The sequence below is a fragment of the Aspergillus multicolor genome, assembly GCF_047715735.1.
Source record: "Aspergillus multicolor strain CBS 133.54 unplaced genomic scaffold BDW74scaffold_6, whole genome shotgun sequence".
Taxonomy (NCBI): Eukaryota; Fungi; Ascomycota; class Eurotiomycetes; order Eurotiales; family Aspergillaceae; genus Aspergillus; species Aspergillus multicolor.
Window position 1 is genome coordinate 1,146,611 of NW_027395957.1, and position 20,830 is coordinate 1,167,440.

The 20,830-nt window shown below is 52.8% G+C and overlaps 9 protein-coding genes across 9 annotated transcripts; 4 read left to right on the plus strand and 5 right to left on the minus strand.

The window, feature by feature from the left end:
- Positions 1–5: 5 nt before the first annotated feature.
- BDW74DRAFT_125666 (uncharacterized protein) lies at positions 6–1,003 on the plus strand. The gene is made up of 3 exons (XM_073722157.1): positions 6–356; positions 459–600; positions 674–1,003. Exons 1-3 carry the CDS (start codon positions 153–155, stop codon positions 889–891), a joined length of 564 nt encoding a protein of 187 aa, XP_073586249.1. The 5' UTR covers positions 6–152; the 3' UTR covers positions 892–1,003.
- A 781-nt stretch (positions 1,004–1,784) lies between these two features.
- Positions 1,785–2,988, minus strand: BDW74DRAFT_166862 (phosphotransferase family protein; the record flags this gene model as incomplete). Its single annotated transcript, XM_073726611.1, has 3 exons — positions 1,785–2,484; positions 2,533–2,828; positions 2,890–2,988. 3 exons carry the CDS (start codon positions 2,986–2,988, stop codon positions 1,785–1,787), a joined length of 1,095 nt encoding a protein of 364 aa, XP_073586250.1.
- A 446-nt stretch (positions 2,989–3,434) lies between these two features.
- On the plus strand, positions 3,435–4,174 carry BDW74DRAFT_176283 (uncharacterized protein; the record flags this gene model as incomplete). The annotated part of the gene is made up of 3 exons (XM_073728562.1): positions 3,435–3,786; positions 3,851–4,023; positions 4,088–4,174. The coding sequence occupies 3 exons, from the start codon at positions 3,435–3,437 to the stop codon at positions 4,172–4,174; spliced, it is 612 nt and encodes a 203-aa protein (XP_073586251.1).
- On the minus strand, positions 4,115–5,812 carry BDW74DRAFT_125586 (pyridoxal kinase). The gene is made up of 6 exons (XM_073722156.1): positions 5,666–5,812; positions 5,600–5,610; positions 5,451–5,530; positions 5,185–5,397; positions 5,017–5,134; positions 4,115–4,960 (listed from the first exon to the last, which is right to left on the minus strand). The coding sequence occupies exons 1-6, from the start codon at positions 5,714–5,716 to the stop codon at positions 4,330–4,332; spliced, it is 1,104 nt and encodes a 367-aa protein (XP_073586252.1). The 5' UTR covers positions 5,717–5,812; the 3' UTR covers positions 4,115–4,329.
- A 312-nt stretch (positions 5,813–6,124) lies between these two features.
- On the plus strand, positions 6,125–7,856 carry BDW74DRAFT_149374 (uncharacterized protein). Its single transcript, XM_073723882.1, has one exon. It carries the CDS (start codon positions 6,610–6,612, stop codon positions 7,633–7,635), a length of 1,026 nt encoding a protein of 341 aa, XP_073586253.1. The 5' UTR covers positions 6,125–6,609; the 3' UTR covers positions 7,636–7,856.
- A 352-nt stretch (positions 7,857–8,208) lies between these two features.
- On the minus strand, positions 8,209–10,355 carry BDW74DRAFT_149377 (stabilization of polarity axis-domain-containing protein). Its single transcript, XM_073723883.1, has 3 exons — positions 10,119–10,355; positions 10,002–10,062; positions 8,209–9,948 (listed from the first exon to the last, which is right to left on the minus strand). The coding sequence occupies exons 1-3, from the start codon at positions 10,166–10,168 to the stop codon at positions 8,272–8,274; spliced, it is 1,788 nt and encodes a 595-aa protein (XP_073586254.1). The 5' UTR covers positions 10,169–10,355; the 3' UTR covers positions 8,209–8,271.
- A 1,018-nt stretch (positions 10,356–11,373) lies between these two features.
- On the plus strand, positions 11,374–12,549 carry BDW74DRAFT_149379 (putative calmodulin). Its single transcript, XM_073723884.1, has 3 exons — positions 11,374–11,409; positions 11,460–11,934; positions 11,999–12,549. The coding sequence occupies exons 1-3, from the start codon at positions 11,407–11,409 to the stop codon at positions 12,400–12,402; spliced, it is 882 nt and encodes a 293-aa protein (XP_073586255.1). The 5' UTR covers positions 11,374–11,406; the 3' UTR covers positions 12,403–12,549.
- A 65-nt stretch (positions 12,550–12,614) lies between these two features.
- On the minus strand, positions 12,615–14,407 carry BDW74DRAFT_149381 (NCBP3 domain-containing protein). The gene is made up of 2 exons (XM_073723885.1): positions 14,201–14,407; positions 12,615–14,139 (listed from the first exon to the last, which is right to left on the minus strand). The coding sequence occupies exons 1-2, from the start codon at positions 14,258–14,260 to the stop codon at positions 12,769–12,771; spliced, it is 1,431 nt and encodes a 476-aa protein (XP_073586256.1). The 5' UTR covers positions 14,261–14,407; the 3' UTR covers positions 12,615–12,768.
- Positions 14,408–14,412: 5 nt separating this feature from the next.
- On the minus strand, positions 14,413–20,343 carry BDW74DRAFT_125706 (UDP-N-acetylglucosaminyltransferase). The gene is made up of 4 exons (XM_073722158.1): positions 18,681–20,343; positions 18,310–18,615; positions 15,639–18,252; positions 14,413–15,585 (listed from the first exon to the last, which is right to left on the minus strand). Exons 1-4 carry the CDS (start codon positions 20,072–20,074, stop codon positions 14,956–14,958), a joined length of 4,944 nt encoding a protein of 1,647 aa, XP_073586257.1. The 5' UTR covers positions 20,075–20,343; the 3' UTR covers positions 14,413–14,955.
- Between the last annotated feature and the right edge of the window lie 487 nt (positions 20,344–20,830).

The window sequence follows — 20,830 nt, forward strand, 5'->3', positions numbered from 1 at the left end:
TCTTCTACCGGCCTGGGCGTCTTCTTCCCTTCCTTCTGGAACTACGGAGGACTGAAACCACCCTAAACTAACTCCTCCGATTGACGAGCCGCTCCGCAGTGCCTCAGTCTCAGATTAAGCATGCGTTGACTGTCATCACATCACCCTTCGTCATGTCTTGTTCAACGGTTGTCTCACTCGGGTACTGGCTTGCGACCACCTGTTGCTCCGGTGTCAGCAGTTCTCCGTCACCACCTGCTGCATCGTCATTTCAACCGGTCTTCCCCAAACCAAACCATGCAGCCTCGGGGAGTGCGACGTTGTGCGTGGACATACCGGTACCCTCCTTTTGGCAGGTCCCCAAGGCAGACAAGCGTGTAAGTGACCCGATCACCCTCCCGTCCATTGGCCGATGCACAAAGCCTCCCTGTCAGTCAGAAGGTATATTACATCCGGAGTATACTGAGAGGCGGGTCAAGGCGGGCGGATCAGCAATGGTCTGCACAACGCAACGCAAGACGAAAAACGAACGAGAAAAAGAGAAGCAAAAAAAAAAGAAAAGAAAAGCACCGGATGAGCCGCACCCAATTAGTTCTGTTTCAGTCGCCGCCTCGTTCAACGGTAAAACTAGAACCTCCCGTCGCCGCGCCTCATGATTCACCCATGCCAATCTCACGCTTGCTGACACCCACAGACCACACTACCTACCTGGCAGTTACAGTAGTGCGAGATGCGCTGGTGACGCCTCACTGGCCCGGTTGTTTCCCTCTTGGCGCTTTTGATACGAAGTCCATCCAGGTCTGGTCCAGCCAGTCCAAACCAGGATCATTGATCCATGGCCTACATTCCGTACCCCGTCCTGATGCAGCTATCATCACAGTTACCTTTCCATCTCTAGGAAAGGTAAGGTAAGGCAGCGCCGCCTTCTCACACGTCGCCTCTCGGCCTCGCACATCTTATTACCCATCACCTCACCCTTACCACAGTCGTCATCGAACCCCCCAATCATGGCTGATCCGAGATCGCTCGGGAGTCGGGCGTATCCGTATCCTCCACTTCCCTCCCACATCCTTGTTCTTTGTTCCTTCTCCTGCATGTAGACTAGCCGCGTGCAGTAAGCCTTGGTACATTTGAGTCAGTAGCTAAGTATGCCTGTGGGAACTCGAGTCGCCCAAGGCGCATCGCATCCCTCCGGATGTCTGGTGTTTTGACCCCGCTGCAGGGTGGCCAGTAGCCTGCTACTGTAGACAAGTCGGTACATAATGGCTGGCTGGCTTACCCTGACAAATACAAAGGGCACGTCCATCCTTCGCCTTCCCTTTCGCTTCGAATGTCTGATGTTGCTAGCTGATGTTCCTAGTATGGAAGGCGGGGTAGGCTCAAAATAAAGGAAGCTATGTTCATAGCTTGAGGTGGGTGGTAAGACACAAAACTTGGAACGCCTTACGGTCGATTCTATATCATATGATCTAATTGAGCGAGACGGACGATTCCTCCCGCGAACTGAGCTATGTATATACAGAACAAAAGTAGAGAGCCCGTGCACACCGTAGATTGGCGAGGTCGCTTCCATGGATGCGGTGCCGATGGCTTACAGACGGCTTCTAGCTCTAGCTAACAGATGGCCCTCGTCCGCAAACAATCACATCCGTGGCTGCAACGCCAGCACGCCACGCAATCGACCTCTCGAGTCTGGTCACTCCACAAGTCCAAGGCTCTGCTGTAGTCTTCGCACCTAGCTCCAGATCCCGGTAGATAGACCAGTCCTTCGAACGTTCGAGATCAATGCTAGGGTAGAGACTAGACTACAGTTTGCCCTTCTGCCGCAGCCCATTCTGTACCTTTTGCACACGCTCCCACGCTCCAAGGGCAAAGGGCACCGTCTTCTGGGCGTACTCCGCCGCCCGCGCACTACTAGCCTGCCTCAACGCGTAGCGAGCCTTGATGCCTTGCATGATCACCGAGCTCCTCCACGAGAAGAAGGCATCGCCCCAAACAATCTCCGGCGTTGGGTCGTATCCCGCAAACTCACTGTACCAGCGCAGACAGTCGTCGCGCGTGGGGAGGCCCGGCACAGCGCCCGGCTGGAAGTTCTCCACTTTATACTCTGTGCCCTCGAGGAAGTACGGGCTGGTAAGATTGCAAAAGTCCGAGAGGGGGTGACCGACAGTCGCCATTTCCCAGTCGAGGATGCCAATGACGCGGGGTTCGGTCTTATGAAAGACCAGGTTGTCGATTTTGTAGTCGCCGTGCACTAAGGTGCCGCGGTCTTTGGGTTGTGCGGACTTGTCCTGGAAGAAGCGCACCATTTCCATGAAGTGTGGGAGATCGCCGACCGGCTCTTTTGTCTCGACGTCGATGGCTTGCGCCTGCGCTTTTGAGACTGTTGTGAATGTTGCTATTTGGCGGTCGTAGAAGCCGCTTGGTTTGCCGAATGTTTCGAGCCCGACGGACTTGGGGACCACGCGGTGGAACTTTGCTAACGTGCGGACGGCGTCTTTCCATCTGGAAGAAGTTAGCGGCTGATGTACATCGCAGGTATGAGTCTCATACAGAGCTGTTCTTGCCTCTGCTGCAACGTCTGGGAACGTTGGGTCCGTGAATATCCTCCCATCTAGGAACTCCATGATATAAAAGGGTGTCCCGATGACGTTGCTATCCTCGCAGAGACAATACGCCTTGGGAACAGGTACATCTGTTTGCTCCAGTGCATGAATAATCTTATACTCTCGCTCCACCTTATGTGCTGTCTTGGACAACAGCTGCCCTGGCGGTTTCTTGCGCATGACGAATTTATTCCCATCGGCGGCAATGAGCTGATACGTCGGGTTCGACTGGCCGAAGCCAAACTGCGACGAGGCATGAGCGCGCAATCCCAGAGACCTAGGCGGCTTAAAGTCCACAACATACCTGCTTCACCTGCAACGGTGTCTTGATGATCGGTACATTCTGCTCGATATACCGCTCCAGGGCGGGAATATCGATCTGCTGTCGGACAGCTCCAGCCATTACGATGCAGCCGAAGTGGTATATATGCGACGAGTTAAGGGTCAGTCCTCCCACAGTTTAAAAGAAGGAGTTGAGGCCAGATGAGACTCATAGTCAGGTCGAAACCGTCCCTGGTGGATAAGAAGGGGCCTCGGAGAGCATTGCGTCCCCAGCATTCCCCCGGACCGAGGCCCAGCTGGACACAACAATTGGTTTGCGGGGTCGGCTCGCAGTACGCCTGGCCGGGAAAGCCATCTGTGCAAGTTGAGTAAGCTAGCCAGACACGCGCCAGCCACTTTACGCGTGCGCCCCTCACCGCCAGACGCGTCCCAGCGCCGCCCACCGAAGAATATACTCGAGGCATGAAATCCATCAATCGCTTGCATCTCTTCTGCAAATCATACACCGCACTTTCTCCTCGCTTTTCCACCTCTTTCACTTCTTTCCTCTCCAGCCAATTCCATATCATGACCAAAGAGACCACACCACCACCCCAGTCAATCACAACCACAACAGCAACCCGCGAACCCCCCTCAGCGCCTTCCTCCCCCCTCGCCAAACGCCCCAAGCCCTCCAACACCATCACAGAAACAATGGCTTCCACAAACACCGCTGTCCCCGTCGCCACAGCTCCCACGGCGTCAACGCCTACTCCCGCCCTCCAAGTCAAGAAGCTCACACCCACTGCCCGCGCGCCAACGCGCGGCTCGGCCTTCGCGGCCGGCTACGACCTCTACGCTGCGAAGGAGATTGTTATCCCTGCGAAGGGCAAGGGTCTTGTTGATACCGGGCTTGCGGTTGCGGTTCCGGAGGGTACTTGTATGTTTATTTCCGCTTGCGCTAGCTTTTGGGGCGTAAATGATGCTAATAGACGTTCTCATAGACGGCCGTGTCGCGCCCCGAAGTGGTCTCGCCTCGAAGCACTTTATTGATGTTGGTGCTGGTGTTATCGATGCCGATTACAGGGGTGAGGTGAAGGTGCTGCTGTTCAACTTCTCTGATGTCGACTTCACCATCAAGGAGGGAGACCGCGTTGCACAGCTTGTTTTAGAGAGGGTAAGTACTTGGACTCGACTTCGTGCCGTGCTTTTACTAGGCTTCGATATTGATGTGTTTCTAGATCTTCACCCCCGAGGTTGCGGTTGTCGAGGAATTGGCTGAGAGTGTGCGAGGAGCTGGTGGGTTTGGAAGCACCGGTACCAACTAAATTCGAAAATGCTGGAACAAAAGAAAAGCAAATGGCGCTTTAGATGGATACCGTCACGTCTCTCATGATCTAGACCAAAATAAACACTCATAATAATGCTCTATACTACACTCTAAGAAGAACAGGTCCCAACGCGATGTGGCCAAAAAAGCATACTAATACTCCCCCTCCCACTCTTTTGCCTTGAATTCCACCGTCGGCTCACGCAAAAATCGCACATGCCGCACCAGGCGTATCTCGGCAGCCTTCGTCCGTCGCAAGTGGTCCTTCTTCAGTTCCTCCTCGCTCCCCTCAGCTCCAGCAGCCGCCGCTGCAGTGGCAGCAAGCTCTGCATCTCGTGCCTCGATGGTCCTCTCCAGCACATTGTGCATACTAGCCAGCACCCGCTCTGTCGCCTTCGCAAGCGGGAGGTCGGTCGGCTCTACATCATCAGCCGAGACCCACGACTTTGTGTTGCGCAAGTTCTTGTCTGAATCGGCAAAAACAGCTTCACGGAGCCTTGCGACTGTCAACGCAGCAAACATGTCGCCTGTCCCACTGAAGAAGCAGTCTATAGCTGGAACGTCAATGCGGAACAGGCGCGGTTTGCCCGTGGATAATGTAGTCGAGCCGATGATCGTTAGGAGGTTTTGCGTTGAATCGGGAGCGGGGTTTTCAGGGGAGGGAAAGAGCTTGGATAGTTGCACAGAGGTGATTATTACATGTGGAACTTTATAGGTCTCGTGTATAGCTGTGATTGCCTTTGCGAGGGTTTCCAGAGAGGTTATCTGGATCCCGGATAGGACTCTGGTGTTATCATTAGTTCATGATCCAGAGTCATTGAAATCGGGTGGGTGAAGTACTCGGCCTCGAATTGATTAGGTAGAATTAAGTCCGCGTGCTGAACTATATTCTTGTACGCAGGAACCACGTCGTCATTAACGTATAGCCGGCCTTGATCGCCCATGACCGGGTCCAGGACTAATACTCCGTTAGCATGTTCTTATAATAGGACTGGAAGGGTAACCAACCCCAGAAGAAAGAACCGGGACGGTCTGAAGCTTTCTGTTGCAAATCCTTCCCGACACTCCCGACGGCTTCAACAGCAGCGGCGCTAGGTGCATATCCAGAGAGCATGACATCAAAATCTGTAAGGTTGTTCATGCATAATCCTTCATAAAGGTTTCTGATTTCTTCTGCTGTGGCCCTTGTGCCCTTGAACTGCCGGTAGCCGGTATGATTGCCTGGACCATATTAGCTAAGGTTAAACCGACAGTCAGGGAATGTGTATACTGACTGAAATGGACGGTGTTCAACGCCGCGACGTCGCAGCCCATGGACTGCATGACGAGCGTTGCCATTTTGTTGCCGACATGGCTGTTGATTCACATTCAGCTATTGATCATTGATTTGTGCAGACTCGGAACATAAATAAGGTTGACATACCCATAAACAACCTGGGTTTGTCAGTCTGAGTCCGATAGTGGGCTGTCATAGTGGGGGAGCGCATACATGGCTGGCGACAGCAAGGACCCTTGTCTCGGGGACCAGATCGGCGGACATGATGAGGGGGGAGAGTCTTAGGAGTGGTGTCTAATATCGGATGCGATTAAATCCTAGGCGAAGGGAGGGGTTGTCAAGTCATAATTGCTGACTGCGACTTGCGATAGCGAAAGTGGACTTTTTGTGGAGGAGAGCTCCACTCGCTGATTGGCAGGCGCCGGGCCCTCGTGGCTTCTATGCATTCAAGCATTCTTCATGACCATGTCAAATTGCAATCTATAACTTCTTCACTGATGCGATCGCTTATCATCGAGGATGTCTTAGATGTTGTCATTCCAACCGGGCTTGCAGGCGCACAATGAATTGTCTCCTGCCGGTACTGTTCCCAAACACAAACAGCGCACAAAGACTGCAGCCAGCCCTAAGCTCAGGTACGCTGTCCTCCCGGGCTGCTGTCTGTACTCTCGGGCATCGCAGCCTTGGAAGGAAAACAAAGTGAAGGACACTCGGTCATTGGTCCTTGGTGTCAGAGTGTGGCTGCTGCGCGGAGTCCAGACGCTTCGATGGAACACACTAACGTTGGCCTGAGACGACCCTCGTCTTCCTCTCCAACATCCCCTATCCTGTCCTTTTCTTCTCCTCTTCTCTCCCTCCTTCTTGTCCTTTTCGTCGTTGTGCTTTTGTCATTCGTTCTTTGGCTCCAAGATCAATAGATCACTCGTTCATTCCATGTGATTTGGACTCGCTGTCCGTCCACTCTCTCCCACCGGAGCATACAGTATCATGTCTCGCCCTTAGTACTCGAACAACTGACTCTCTTTTTCTCGACTTCTCGGCTCCATGCTGTTATTACTGCTCTATACATTTTAATCTTAATTGTCACATGCCTTCCAGTCACTCATTTCATGCCATTGACCCTCCCTCGCCAGAACCGACCGTAACGAATCCACGCCATGATCAGAATGCACCAACACTCATGGACCAACCTCACCTATCAATGGACATTCGTGCTTGTCCTCTGGGCCCTGATCGCCCCAGCAGTGCTTGGTGAGGAGAGCCGGACAACGACAAAGTCTGCCGATGCGTCGCGACCAGGTCCAGACCAAACGATCGTCGACATAGTGTCCGTTAGGAATGCTCCACCAATCCACCATCACGGACACCATGAGCACGAGCACGAGCACGAGCATCGAAATGTTGAGCCTCGATCATCATCTTCTTCTTCATCCTCCTCATCATCCTTCCCCACAGCCTTCGACACCAGCCTGTCCAACAACTTCACCACCACCACTTGCCCAACCTTCTTCAAAGACTTCCTCACCGACGACTCCTTCACAAGCTGCTATGCCATCTCTACACTCCTTCGCGACTCCACAGGCTTCTTTCGCACCCTCACCTCAGCTGCCGCAACGTCTCGCGTCTTAGATCTCGCCTGCGCAGCAGACGTCACGTCCTGCGCCTCCACTCTCTCAGACTTTGCCTCTGACCTGATCGACGACTCGAACTGCGGAAAGGATTACAAGGACGGCAACCCGCTCGTCACAAACGCCTATGTCGACCTCATCACTTACGAACCCATCTACCGCGCCACCTGTCTCCAGAATCCAGACACAACAGACTACTGCTTCGTCGACGCCGTCACGAATACCTCCAACGCAGCAGACTACGACGTCTACTCTCTCCCATACGGCAGCACAATCAACAACGCAACGACCCTACCCACATGTAGCTCCTGTCTGCAAGCGACCCTCGACATCTTCAGCGAATGGGCACAGGTCGAAAAGCAGCCGCTCGCAGACTCGTATCTCACCTCCGCCGAGGCAATCAATACAAAGTGCGGCACGGACTTCGCGAACGTCAACATCACTGTTGGCGTTGAGGACGATTACCCGTCTGCGGCTGCACCGCGCCTAGCCCTATCGTTTCCGCTTTGGGTCTCTTCATTAACGATAGGTGTCAGTTTGGTTCTGAGCTTCTAGCGGGCTCCAACATTTATTCCCGCCTTCTACTCTTATATGCCTTATACGTCTGACTTAGCAAGCGCTTCTTACATCACGCTCCTTTATCTTGAGCGTTGTCATCCCGGTTTGGATCATGCATGGGTGATGACAGCGACAATATTCTAGTATCTAATAATACTTAGACTTCTACGGTACACACCACATATACTTATATCTAATCTTATATTTTGAAAGATTAATTACTGTCTCAATTGCTGGTAAGACGTCATGGACTGTACCAAGCAAGATCTCGTACACTTAAACCTCGTAAAATAGACTCGAGCTATACGAAATCAAACGAGGGTAGTCAATGCTTTCATTCATCATGCCGCGGGGCCATTCTCGTCTTCCCATACTCAATGTCCATTCTCTCCGGATTCTCTGAATCCAGCAGATATAGTAAATCATATACTAGTTAGTTCTAACTTATGTGAGGTATATCTGACTCAAGTATATCAACCATGTACGTAGCCTGAAGAAGGGAAAAGGATGAACAAAGAAATAAGACGGTTGGAATATGCATGAAAGAGCATTAGAAAAGGTTTGCCGCTCAAAAAAAAAAAAATAGAGAAAGAAAAAAAAGAACAGTCGTACGCCGTCACAGGTCATGACCAGCTAACTCCCCCGAGACCGCACACCGCTCATTGCAACGCCAACTAGACTCTGCGGCGGGCCAATGCTGTCGCTTGGTGACTTCACCACGGGCGACGAGTTTGCAGCTGCGTCTCGCTCCCGCTTGATGCGGAAGTAAGCCGTTTTCGCGAATCGGTTGAGCTGCGCCCAGAAGTGGCGGCCTGCCGGGTGGAGGGCGATCCGCTCGAGTAGGTCCGCGGTTGCCTCGCGGACGTTTCGGTCTGGATGGAGAAGGCCCATGGCAAGATAGAATAGGCCTGCCTGGCTCTCGGGGGTCACGGTTAGGAGTTGACAAATGCCGGCGTAGTCTTTTATTGCGTGGGCAAAAGCGAGGTAGATTTGACCGGCGTCGTAGGGTGGCAGCTTTAGGGTTCGAAGGCGGTCGTGGTGGTGGTGGAGGTCAGGTTTCTGGATGGGACGGGAGGGCCAGTACATTGCTGCGATGTCCTGGATGAAGGAGTAGTAGGACCGGGTGGTGCGCCAGCCTTCAATGCGAGAGACAGATGCCATCAGCTCACGCTGTTTGGCGGCTTCATCCACCCAGACATAGCCGTGGCCGCGGATTGTTGTCGGATCGCCAGGATCCGATTGTAGGCCGCTGGGGCTATCAGGAGAAAGCTCTTCGTTGGGTCCAATAATATAGATGTTTGACGCCCCGTAAACTATCTCCTCGAATGCAGCCGCCACTCGTGTGAACTTCGTGATGTATGCGCGCCATTTGGCTCTGATAGCATTTTCGCCGTATCGATTCGCGATGCTGCGAAGAACGTCTTCCATGAAGAGGTTATCCCCGGTTGGATCGGCGTTAGGGCCTGTTGCAGTAACTGGGCTCTGCTGCTGGAAGTATAATTGGCCGTCAGTCACCGGTGCAGCTTCGATGTGATTGCTAATTTTGATTCGGCCCGTAGGCAAGTCGCAGAGCACATCCCACCATTCGGGGTGATTGGCGAACGTAGGATTCGTGACACCTGCGATGAATCCTGGAACCCGCAAAAGATCGTCGATCTTGGTCAAATCGGTGTAGGGGAAGGCATGACGGGTAAATCCCCGCAGGATTCCACCAGACGCCAATGCACAGGCGGCTAATACTGCCTCTGCGACTTCACCGGACGGTCGGTTATGACCGAGGAAGATTACCCGTTTTTGAGTCAACATCGCATTGACAAGAACGATAATCGGGTGAGTGAAAGGGCCACTAGTAGTCAAGTGCGGATGGAGAGGGAACGGCTGTGGTTGGGTGGTATGTGGCCCGGAGAAGATCTGGATGAGCTTGACGAGCGAAAAATCGCCCACGATCTCAGGCCATATCACTGTCGGTACTTTGACCGGGATCGGAATGTCGTTATAGATAATCTTAGATTCAAACTCGTGGGTATCTCGTGGGAGGGTGTAGCGAGGAGCAGGTCCTCGTTTCGGCGACGGTGGATTATCTTCATCGAATTCGTTTTCGCCGTCCTCAATGGCTCGCTGGTGAACCATCTGCTCGAACTTTTCAATAAACATGTCTTTGCTGTTGGTGGCTTGCAGTATCTGACGTTCTAGCAGGTTCAGCTTCGGCATCGGCGACAGGTCCATGGCGTTCACAGCATTATAAAGCGTTTCAAGGGTTTCTGGGTACGGATTTTTGAAATAGTCCTCCAGGGCTAGAAGTAAAATAGGCTGTTGCTCATTAGTTGGTATCCACCTGGCAGAGACGTGAATGGCACACATACTTTGTATATATGAAGAAAAGAATGCCGCGTACATATCGCCATAGCCTTGACTACAGCTCCTCTTATCAAATGTCAGCCGCAACCATCGCACCATAGGCCACCATGTTCTGGACATACCGCTTGACTGTGTTATCTTGTTTGGTGTTCACCAGATTCAGCACATACATCAACGGCGGTCCCTCCCCGCCGTCTTCCTCATCACTGCTTGCCTCATCCTCCTCCTCTGTGATCTCGGAATCGTCATTCACGTCGGCGCTGCCCTCTGCATCGTCATCCGAAGACGTCCGTTCCCTCTTCTTTCTCTTCCTTTTCTTTTTATTCCCCTGTGCCGTCTCGTCCTCCTCTCCATCCGCGCCGTTGTCCTTATGTAGAAAGAAGATAGTCCAGTCCTGGCTGCGAACGTGCGTCTGGTCCGGCAACATCAACTCCGCCAGCATGCCCTCGTCGCTACTAATTGGACCAGGGTACTGATGCTCCATGATCGGACCTCGATCGATATGGAACGAAGCGACAAGGATGAATTCAACATGGCGCTCGGGAGAATCACGGGGGTACTGCGATCTACAGCGGCGTCGCTTGAAAGTCGGCGGGACAAGGTGTTGGCTGGCGGAGCGGTGGAGGCCCGAGTTGTCGGAGCTTCTGGGCGATTGCTTGTGGATAAAGGACGGGGAAGGCGAGAGGTGAGGGAGTCCGGTTGACTTTGACGGGCTGGAGGAATTGCCCGTGCCGTCTGAAGTTCGGATGGGTAGTGAGATGCTCATTTTCGGGCAGGGTTCTGCGGAGAGCACGAGGGTCGAGTGCGGGTGATTAGTTGGTGAAGCTCCAGGCAGCCGGCGAGCATAGCAGCGGCAACGGCATGCGCATGCTCAATCAATGGGCCAATGGAGAGGGCGGCGAGAGACAGTCCATCTAGAAAGGTGCGGAGAAAGACGCAGGCAGAGATAGGAGGATTATCAGCAGTTAGATCGAACGCATGTCTTGCCGGAATAATATGATCGAAACTCAAGAGTTCAGGGGGGGAAACCGAGCGGCCGCCGAAAGGGAACGAACCGATCGATCTCCACAGCGGGGAAGCCCTCAGCGCCGAAGTTTGAGTCGGTGCTGAGATATACCGGCACTTTTGCTGATATGCAGTCATGATTGATCAATCTTCTAATGGGGTGGTTTCTGATAGTTTCCATCTTCTCAATCTTCAGAGAACCGATTGCATGCTGGCGTACAAGACTGCATACTACATCGCGTATAGTCTGGATACAGGCCCCGCACGTGCACGCTCGGGCTCAGGCTGACTCAGCCGCTGTATCCCCGGCCTCGACTCGGAGTTTGTTTGTTTTGCTTGGATCTATACTGAGGTCATCTATCCTCACAGCTCCTTGAAGGTCAACTAAATCAAGTTCTACTCATCATGGTATGCCCATCTGGACCTTTAAATTACTACCTCTCTGACTGTATCTCTAGGTCCCCTCTAGCAATGCCCCCTTCCGTCCCTCCCCGCTATCCTTTAACTCCCCTCGTGCATCGCCCTTCAGACGCCCATCAACACCCAACTCCCCTCCGACACAAGCCCGCCCAACAACGCCAGGGAGCTCCCCAAGCAGGGGACACACCCCCGTCGTATCTCCCAGCAAACTAAATCAAACATACACTGTTGAAGACGATCAAGATGCCTCCCCCAAGAGCCGAGAGCCAATCCCCCAGCCGCGGTTCACCAGAGAGGCCCCGCCATCGCCAAGCAGAGGCGCCAGCACATTCAACGCCTCGCCCTCGAGCATGGATGCAAAAGCGACCAGCATGATGGCTGCGTCGTCCGATGCGGCGGCCCGCTTAGCCCCGGCGCAACTCAGAGAGATCCGAGAGGCTTTCCAGGTCCTGGATCGGGATAACGATGGGTTTGTGGATAAGGATGATGTCGCGGATGTGCTTGTGAATGTTGGTATGTGATCCTTCGGATCATGCGACTTCTACCTCCAGTAATAAAGGTACTAATGGCTGGACAGGCCGAGACCCGTCCTCTCTATCGCAATTCTTCCCTCCAGGAAGCGCATCCACCATCAACTTTCCTACATTCCTGAACACACTGTCGCAGCTTCTCTCACCGCTGTCTCCACGGCAAGAACTTCTCAACGCCCTGTCAGCATTCGACGAGGACGACAGCGGCCAGGTCGATGTAGAGGAACTACGCGATGCTCTTCTCAACACTGCCCCAGAAGACGGAGAGCGCCCACTATCAGACCGCGAAATCAATGAGGTTCTTAACGGGTTTACGAGCCGCAGGGCGTTTGGAGGGAAGGGCGGCAAGGCTCAAGGTGGCGGAAAGAGAGGCGAGGTGCTCAAATACCACGAGTTTGTCAATACGGTGATGGGTGGAACGGAGAATGGGCAGGCGGCGAAACAACAATGAAGGATGTGTGTAATGGGGTAGGCTACTGTTCTACTGGCGGTTATATATTTTGCTTTGGTTGAGAAGGGTGTTCAGGACACGGTTTATTTATGTACTTAGATGACTCCAATGGCTCTGGCAGCTGTGGACCACTTGGGTTGTTACGACTCTTATACACCGTACGGGTAATCCAGAAAAGCAGGTCAAGTATTTTGAAATAGTGAGTAGCCACGTAGAAGAAGAGATGAGTCGCCTCTATTGATTTCCATTGGGTAGTTGAGATAATTTTAGATGTAAAGTAAATCGAAGAGCAACCGCTATGCCATCCGAGTTGTAGAAGAGCGAAACATCACAGAAAGAGGAGCGCAAGTAAATCCGGCCGCAGCCCTAAGTGAACATATCCTCCGCCTTCCGGCGGGGTCCTCCCCTGCCCTCTATTTTATCGGAGAACAACTCCTTGCCCGCGTTATTGTTGTACTTTGAGGGAAACAGTTCGCGAACCAATGCGCCGCCCCTTCCCTTGATAGACATGCCATTCTCTGCAGAGCCGCGAATAGCGAAGCCCTGGTCTTGGCCACTACCCGCTGCGCCGCGTATGTTTACAGACCCTCGCTCTGATTTGTCCGACGGGAAAAGCTCGGTATTGCGATTACGTCTCGTTGTGTTGTTGTTCGTGTCGTGCGCGCCATCCACCAGTGGAATTGAGATACGCCTAGCGAAAAGGTCCGCCGTTTCATCTGCGACGTCAATAGCATCCGATCGGCGATGATTGCTGACCTTGGACGGAAAGAGCTCTTTCTTGAGATAAGTGTTCGCAGTTTTGTTCGGGAAAAGTTCGCGTGAGTTCGCATCGGCATCGGACGAACCAAAGAGCTCCCGGCCTTCATTGCGCCGGCGTGGTGGCGGGCTGCGCTCCCGGAATTTGCGTCGTGATTCTTGCCTCTCTTCGATATAGCCCCCTTCCATCATCAGCGTGTCGCGGTCAGGGGACGCGCTGCGATCGCGCAGTCGTCCCGACCCGGCGCCCTCGTCAGGGAACAGCTCCATGTCGTGGTCACGGCGTTCGCTCCGATCCCTCCTTCTCCTTCCGCGATCCCAATCTCTATCTTCTGAACGGTCTGCGCTTCCGGCGCCACTATCATCATACATGTTCGCGGTAATCCCGCCTTCGTGATCTCGCTCTCGACGACGCCGCAGTTCACGCCCGTCAAATCGTCTCCTCTGGTAGTCTCCGTCACTGTCTCCCCCACTGCGCCGCCGATCAGACGCCAGTTCGCGCCGTAAGCGCTCTCGCGGGTCATGCTCCGGGTGCATCATGTAGAAACGACTCGCCTCGTGCGCGCGAGGCTTCTTCTTATCCGTCTTCACCGCAGAGCGTACCTGCAGGACAGAGTCGGGGTGTGAAACCAGCACCTTCGCCGACCGCAGTCTGAGCGCGGGGATATCGCCTAGCCCGTTGGAGGTAGATATGTCGCCGTTCAGAACACCTTCGAGTTCACCGTCATGTGTCATAGCAGCCAGAGCTTGTAGACCGATCTTGGGGGAGGAGTAGACGATGTTTGCAGACGTATCATCTATCCATTCGATGCGGGCGGGCTGCTCGTGAGGGAAATTGGATAACGCAAATTCCTTGATATTATCTGTCGTCAATTCATCAACACCGCGTATGTGTACTTTCTCGGACTGTGTCTCGGCTGTTTGAGGATCGAGGATTGCTCCGTCTGCAGGAACGGCTGTGGAAGCTTGGAGGGATTGTTCCTGTGGCAATCAATCAGTCTGAACACTGACTGGTGTCCTTTTCGCTTTTACTATAACTTACCGTCTCAATCAGCTCGGGCTCCGGTAGAGGACCGAGGTCCAAGTCCATGTCAATATCCATCTCCGCGCGTGTGAAGGAGGTTGTGGTGTTGAACGGGTCGCGCTTTCTCTTGTTGGAGAACTAGAGTTGGGAGTAATAGGGAAATGTATGTATTATTATAACGCACGAGAATCCACAGAAACTGGAAGATAAAGGCAAGTAAGAAGTAAAGTTAAAACGGGAATTGAGTAAAGAGAACTGAATCTTGAGTTCACTAAATGACGCTACTGAAACTTCCTCCACAGACCGCCTACAGAGCAGATCTCCAGGTATCAATCACCCTAACACAGCCTTCATCTAATCTGTAGGCCATGCTCTTCTATATTCTGTGGTTAATTGTTTGCTTTGAGATCTTCAGTTCAAAGTAAGATGAAAGGTGGTGAGTAGATGCATTATACGCAGTGGTAAGAGAGCGTCTAGTCCGATCCCAAACGCCTACCCTACCGTATCCGAGTGGTAGATATACTGATATCTCATCATAACCGTCATCCAGAACAACCAGCCGCCTTGTGCAGCACCAAATCCCATCACATCCAACGCCAATATGCAAATACAGTCCCTACAAGTGAGGGCTTTATGTAAAGGCAGATCCACAGATTAAGAAACATAGAGAGACAGGTCCTTATACAGACAAATGACACAAATAAGACGAAAGACAAACAAAAGAAAACCAATCCAAATCAACGCTCACGGGGGTATATTTCAAGATGCGCGCGTCACAACCATATATCACCTTCTTCACCACTCACCCATCGATTCCACACTTGCTCATAAGCGTCTTCCAAATCACGGACCCAGCGGTTGGTGTCAAAAAGAGTGCTTCTCTTTCGTTCCTCGAATAGCATTCTGCGAAGGTCAAACAGCCTGCCTCTCGCTCGGCCACCTCCTCCTGGCTCGTAATATAAACTGCGGCATAGGTGTGTTGCTTTATTTTCGTAATCTTCATCAGAATCGGCGATCAGTTCCTCGCGAGCCTGTTGCCCAGACTCAGTGTTGGGTAGCGCGCTACTGAGGATGCTGCTTGCCATGCGGGAGCACATTTTGTACTTGTAGCGTGGGAGAGTTAGCAGCGGGGTACCACTCCACAAAACATCAGTCGCTGTCGTGTGAGCATTGCATTCCGGAGTGTCCAGGAACAAGTCCAGGATTTTCGCCCGCGCAATGTGTGTATTCTTAGGCGCAACGTCGGTGAAAATAATCCGAGACGCCGTCTCATCGCCTGCCCATGCTACAGCCGTCTCCCTAAGATTTTGTTCCCCGATATCAGGAAAGCGAAGAAGCCAAAGAACGGCGTTCGGGATTCTAGCAAGGATCCGCAGCCATGTCCGAAAAGTAGTAGGCTCAATCTATCGAATATTAGCTCTCTCCCTCCAATCAAATTCAGAGCAAATGAGCTTACCTTATATAGTTGGTTGAAGTTGCCTAGAATGATGGTGTCGTCGCTAAGGTGAGGAAACAATTCCTTCCGCATTCGCCAGCGTCTCGATTGTTCCTGCTCCCAAGCGATATATGGATCTCTCGCATCAGGCGCGCTCTGTCGATGATCACAGCAAAAGAAGGTATCTCGGGTGAAGACTATCTTCTCCCCATAAACCCAGTTTTCGGCCTCCTCGCTATGATCTTCCTCGAGATGTCGGTCCTCGATCAGCGTTTTCCGGTTACCAGGCGAGAGTGTTTCCGGAGGAATCGACAGCTTGTCCGCGAGAATGTAGTCACACCATTCTGCACCTAGTGTTCCCGCGAACCCCATGAAAGACATATGGATGGGAGCCGGTCTTGCAGCGAATACTTCATTACGCGCGCCTCGGGTGTAGCCATTGAGATTAATTAGGATATGGATCCCATCTTCAACGATTTGCCTCACGAGGCGTTCAACGGGCCACGCGCTGGCGTCGTGAAACACTGGGGCCTCTTTCTCGATTTGCTGCCGATGAATTGATTTGTCGCTGGCTGTTGTCGCGTAGCAGTAAGCCTTGACTTTGCTCGGATTGTGCAATCCAAAAACTGACTGCATTAGATGAGCAAGGGGATGATTGTTGAAGTCGGAAGATACATATCCGACTTTAAGGTACGGGTTCGGAGGTGGCGGTGGTGGATAAACCGTGGGCGGGAGCCATGAAGATCGCAAAGCCGCATAAGAGATGCGGAGGCCATTTCGCTGAGAGATCTGCCGAATCTGCTTTGCTGAGAGCGGGCACGTGAACGTATGGAACGGCAGCACAGTGGGTGCATTGGGTGCGGTCAGACCAGGAGGCAGTTGCGGTCGTCGGTACTTGGATGAGGGATACTCCCTGCCATAGATGTAACGATCCTGGTACCATTGCCACGTGAGGGACCTGATTGCACGTTCCACTAGCTTGACGATGCGAGAACCTTCCCACTTCTGTCCTGCCCAAGATTTGAGAATCATAGCCAGGTCCCCAGTGGCGGACCGACGGCGACCGTCGGCACCGGGAACCAACTGGGCGCACAATTGTTCTATTGTGTTAGGCGTCAAGACGCCACAACCCCAAGTCTCGCCTTCTTTGAGCTGCCGATCAACAATATCCACCACACGTTTGATCCAACCAGAACCCACGTCGATGCCGTACGAGTCACGAAGCATTCCCTGGTCGTCCACATGCCAACGGTCTCGGAAGCCGAACGCATTAGCAACGCCTCCGCGGCCCATCCAATTGCATACCGAGTTGAGAGCGTTGGCTAGCCCGCACACAGCCTCTGCGAATTCTGGGTTCACCTTCACAGCACGCTTGTAATACGAGATGGCGTCGTTGACTCGCCCTGCATCCTTGACAGCATTTGCTAGATTCGCCAACGCGATGTCGAAGTTGCTATCACATTGGACAGCTTGTTCGTACATCCGAATGGCTGCTTGTAGCTGACCAATATCCTTTAGGAGACTGCCAAGGTTAGTATAAAGATGCGCATGCCGTGAGTCAAGATGCAGGCCATAATTGTAATAAGCCAGAGCGAGAGACACTCCGCTTCCGGGGATAACACCAGGTATATCCGGGTGCTGCATCTCCCCGCTGGAGCGAGGAGCGCCCTTTCCAGGTGCGTTATTGTGGATACCTGCAAGCAAAATCCCAACGTTGTTAGCCGTAGATGGGCTTGGTTGAAGGGAGAGAGACAGATAGTAAAGAGCAAGGATGTCCCGGACACCGGGCGCAGATCGAGAAGGGCCATTGGCCGGAGCGGTCGACATGCCATCCTGGTATATTTTCGCCAGCGAGAGTAACGAATTGCTTGTTGTAGACAAAGCTGCCTTGCGAGCTAGCCCTTCAGGAACGTACTTAATTCCTGGAGGCGTTCCGCAAGGTGCAAAAACTAACTTTGACGTCTGCAGAGCCTTATCGGGATACAGCAAAATAGTCTCTTGTGGATTGCGAACGTCCGCGCCCATGTATCCGCTGCGCGATCCCTGGGAGAATGCGGCGAATATTTGCTTGATAATGCTTTGTATGCCGTGACGTCTTCGTCCCGCACTAATGAGAATTGCATCCTCAAAAGCTGCTGCTGCCGTGGCATAATCGCCCATGGCATACAGCATGTTTCCTTTAGCGTGAACAAGCGCGAGCATCCGACCGTTGTCGCAGCCCGGAACGGAGTAGCCGCTGGAGCCATACCCAGCAGCAACGCCTTCCCCTGACTGGCGACTGGCAAAAGCCGGCCTGCCAAAGTCATCATCATAATCAAACGTGGCCTTCTCGTATGAACCCAAGTCAGATGCACTGGATACCCGGCTCTCCACGTCACTTTCTGGCTCACTCGCATGTTCGTCCGCCTTGAAACAGTCCCCATCCTTGGACAGTCGTAAAGAGTTCTGCACAAAGTCGATGATGTTGACCGCTTCTTTCCCGCGTTGGCTGCTGCATAGAAGGCCTATAAGATGCTCCACGGCTTCAAAGTAACTCGGCCGCAATTTAACTGCACGGAGCCAATGCTGCAATGCTTCCTCCCGCCTATCTAACGCCAGGAGGGTGGCTGCAAGATTCGAGATTGCTTCCACATGTCTGGAGAGCATGAGTCAACTTATGTTATGCTTCGAGAACATTATTCTGTCAACTTACGCTGCATCCCGCGCAATGATTCTTGAATACCATCTCATCGCCTTGTTGTAGTCACCTAGCCCGTAAGCCAAGCATCCACCAAGGAGCATACCGTCAATCCATTCCCAGGCGCTTTCCATGCAAAGATGGGACAATAACTCTAACGAAGACGCCGCATTCACAACTGTCGTATTCTCATTTAGCGGGTTGGAAGAGAAAGGCGAGCCAGATATAGAATTCAATCGACCAGTATTTCTTAATCGTTCAACCAGATGGTTGCCTGTCGGTTGAAACTGTGATATGGAATGGCGGTCATATCGATGAGATCTGCAGAGGTTAGTGTTATGGTTGGTTCGCACGTATACGGAGAATTCGAAGTTGGGGGAACATACTGGCCTGACGGATAGCTATTGTGTCGGGAGAATTCAGGTGCATTCGTATGTGAAAAATCAAGCCCTGGCTGACGTGGCGGCTTAGGATAGATGCTGGGCTTCAGAACTCGCTGTGTCTGGCCATCCTGGATAGCATTTGAAGCACTATTTCGCCGAGCTCGATGTATGGATGCCAGAAGATCGACATAGACGCCATGAGCCCATGATAGCACTTTTTCCTTGAACTCGGCATTCGCTGCCCTGGAACCGGGAGCTGGTCCATGATGTTGGATTTGGCTGTTTCCAGGCGTACCTGACCATGATGCTGAGGGTTCATGTAATGGCGGGCGCGAGGAGAAACTAGATACAGAGTTGCTTTGTCGGGTATGAAACGGTAAGACTCGTTGGTTACTCAGAGAGTCGAATGGCTTCTGATCCGAATGGCGTGGCGGGAAATTGTTCTTCACTGGGCCCTCGTGGTTAAATGCACTTAGGGAATTCTGACTCCAATCACCCATTTCAATGTTATTAGAAGGGGATGTTCCCATGTTGAAAGACTGCTGTCCAGCGTCGAAAAACTGGGGCGCAGAATGGCTGATCGGGTTTCTGAACGGGCCTTGGAAAGTGAGTCGGGGTTCTCGAAATGCGGCAGGGCGATACGGGATGTATGCACCATCTGGCCAATATGGCCCGTATGGTCCAGTACCTGCGGAAGCCGTAGGTCCAATGCATGGTTGTAAAGTAGCTGGGAGCACTGTCGGCACATACGCTCCGTTATGCCAGTAGAATCGCTGTTGTGACGGCTGCATCGGCAAGGTTTGGTTGAGTACTGAATCCATTCCGGGTACGGCATTCAACGAGCGTATCCAGCTAATCCCATTGAATCCTTGTGCTATTCCCCCCGGGCCAATATTACCTCGACTCGGATCGGCTTTATGCATAGGGGGAAAGTTCAAAGGTTGCGCGGAAGACGAAGAATCTAACGTAGATTGATGCCAGGGGTCGATCGAAAAACCCGTCTGAGGAACCAACTGGCCCGGCTCCAGCTGCGAGACCAGTATGTGCTTAGTCGCCGGTGGTTGGATGGTCATATCTCCGGGTGTCCCATCGTATCCTGCCGCCAGCGTCCCATTCGGCGTCTTCCTCCTCAGCGCATGTTCTCCAACATTGTTCAACGTCAACGCCGTTGGGTTGGTGGGATCACGGATATCGGGCCGTTGGATGGGGTGAGGATATTGTAATCGAGTTCGGGGGACCGATTGGAACGGATTGCTATTGGGAAATTCGTAGGAAGGATTTGTTGGTGGCAACGGGTTATCCAAGCCATACGGTCCATTGAGCGATTCGGTATCATGGTATCGGTTGAGGTGGTGGTGTGGTTGAACTGGCGGGAAAGGCGCCACGGAGGGTAACATGGTTCCTGCTGCGTTATTCCCACCGCACTATCCGCGCGGTATTTGCACCCGGGGTCGGAAATAAGAATATGTGATATGAGGGTGATGGAGTGAATGTTTTCCGGATAAAAGAATGACGGAGGAGAGTAAATAGAAGGGCTGACAACGCGGGGTGGTCGGAGAAACTTCAATAGAATCCAGCCAACGACCCAAGATAGAGAGAGCGGTCAAAAGAGTGTCGAGACGTCCAGTGCGGAATTATCGACAACGAGCATCCTTCTTGAAACGCTTCTTACACCTCATCCTGGGCCGGGCCAACTCTCTTGATACTCAAAAACGCCCCCCTCGGGTTGTCTCAGGATTCGACATGAACGCGGGCGGCGGTGACGGATTTCAAATGTTCGACAAGAGGGACTAATCCAAGATGTAGGAGGAGGAGGTTGCCGGCAGATGAATGACGGAGCGGAGCGACAAAGGTATGCTTGTATGTAAGCGCCGAATTCCAGAGGGCGAGCAAAAGACACGCAGACGATCCGCTCGGAAAGGCGCTAGTTGCTGCGATGAGAAGAGGAGACGCAAGGGAGTGGAAAGGGATTCAGAGACACAGCCCTAGTCGGAACAGTGACGCAGGTGCCCGCAAGACACGATCAGCAGTGAAGACAGGAGGCGCTTGGCAGCAATGCTGGACGCTGATTATGGGCCACCGCAGCAGAGAGTCGGTGGGAGCCTGGCAGAGTCGGAGGGAGGGGAGTTCAAAGAGAGAAACGAAAAGAAGGA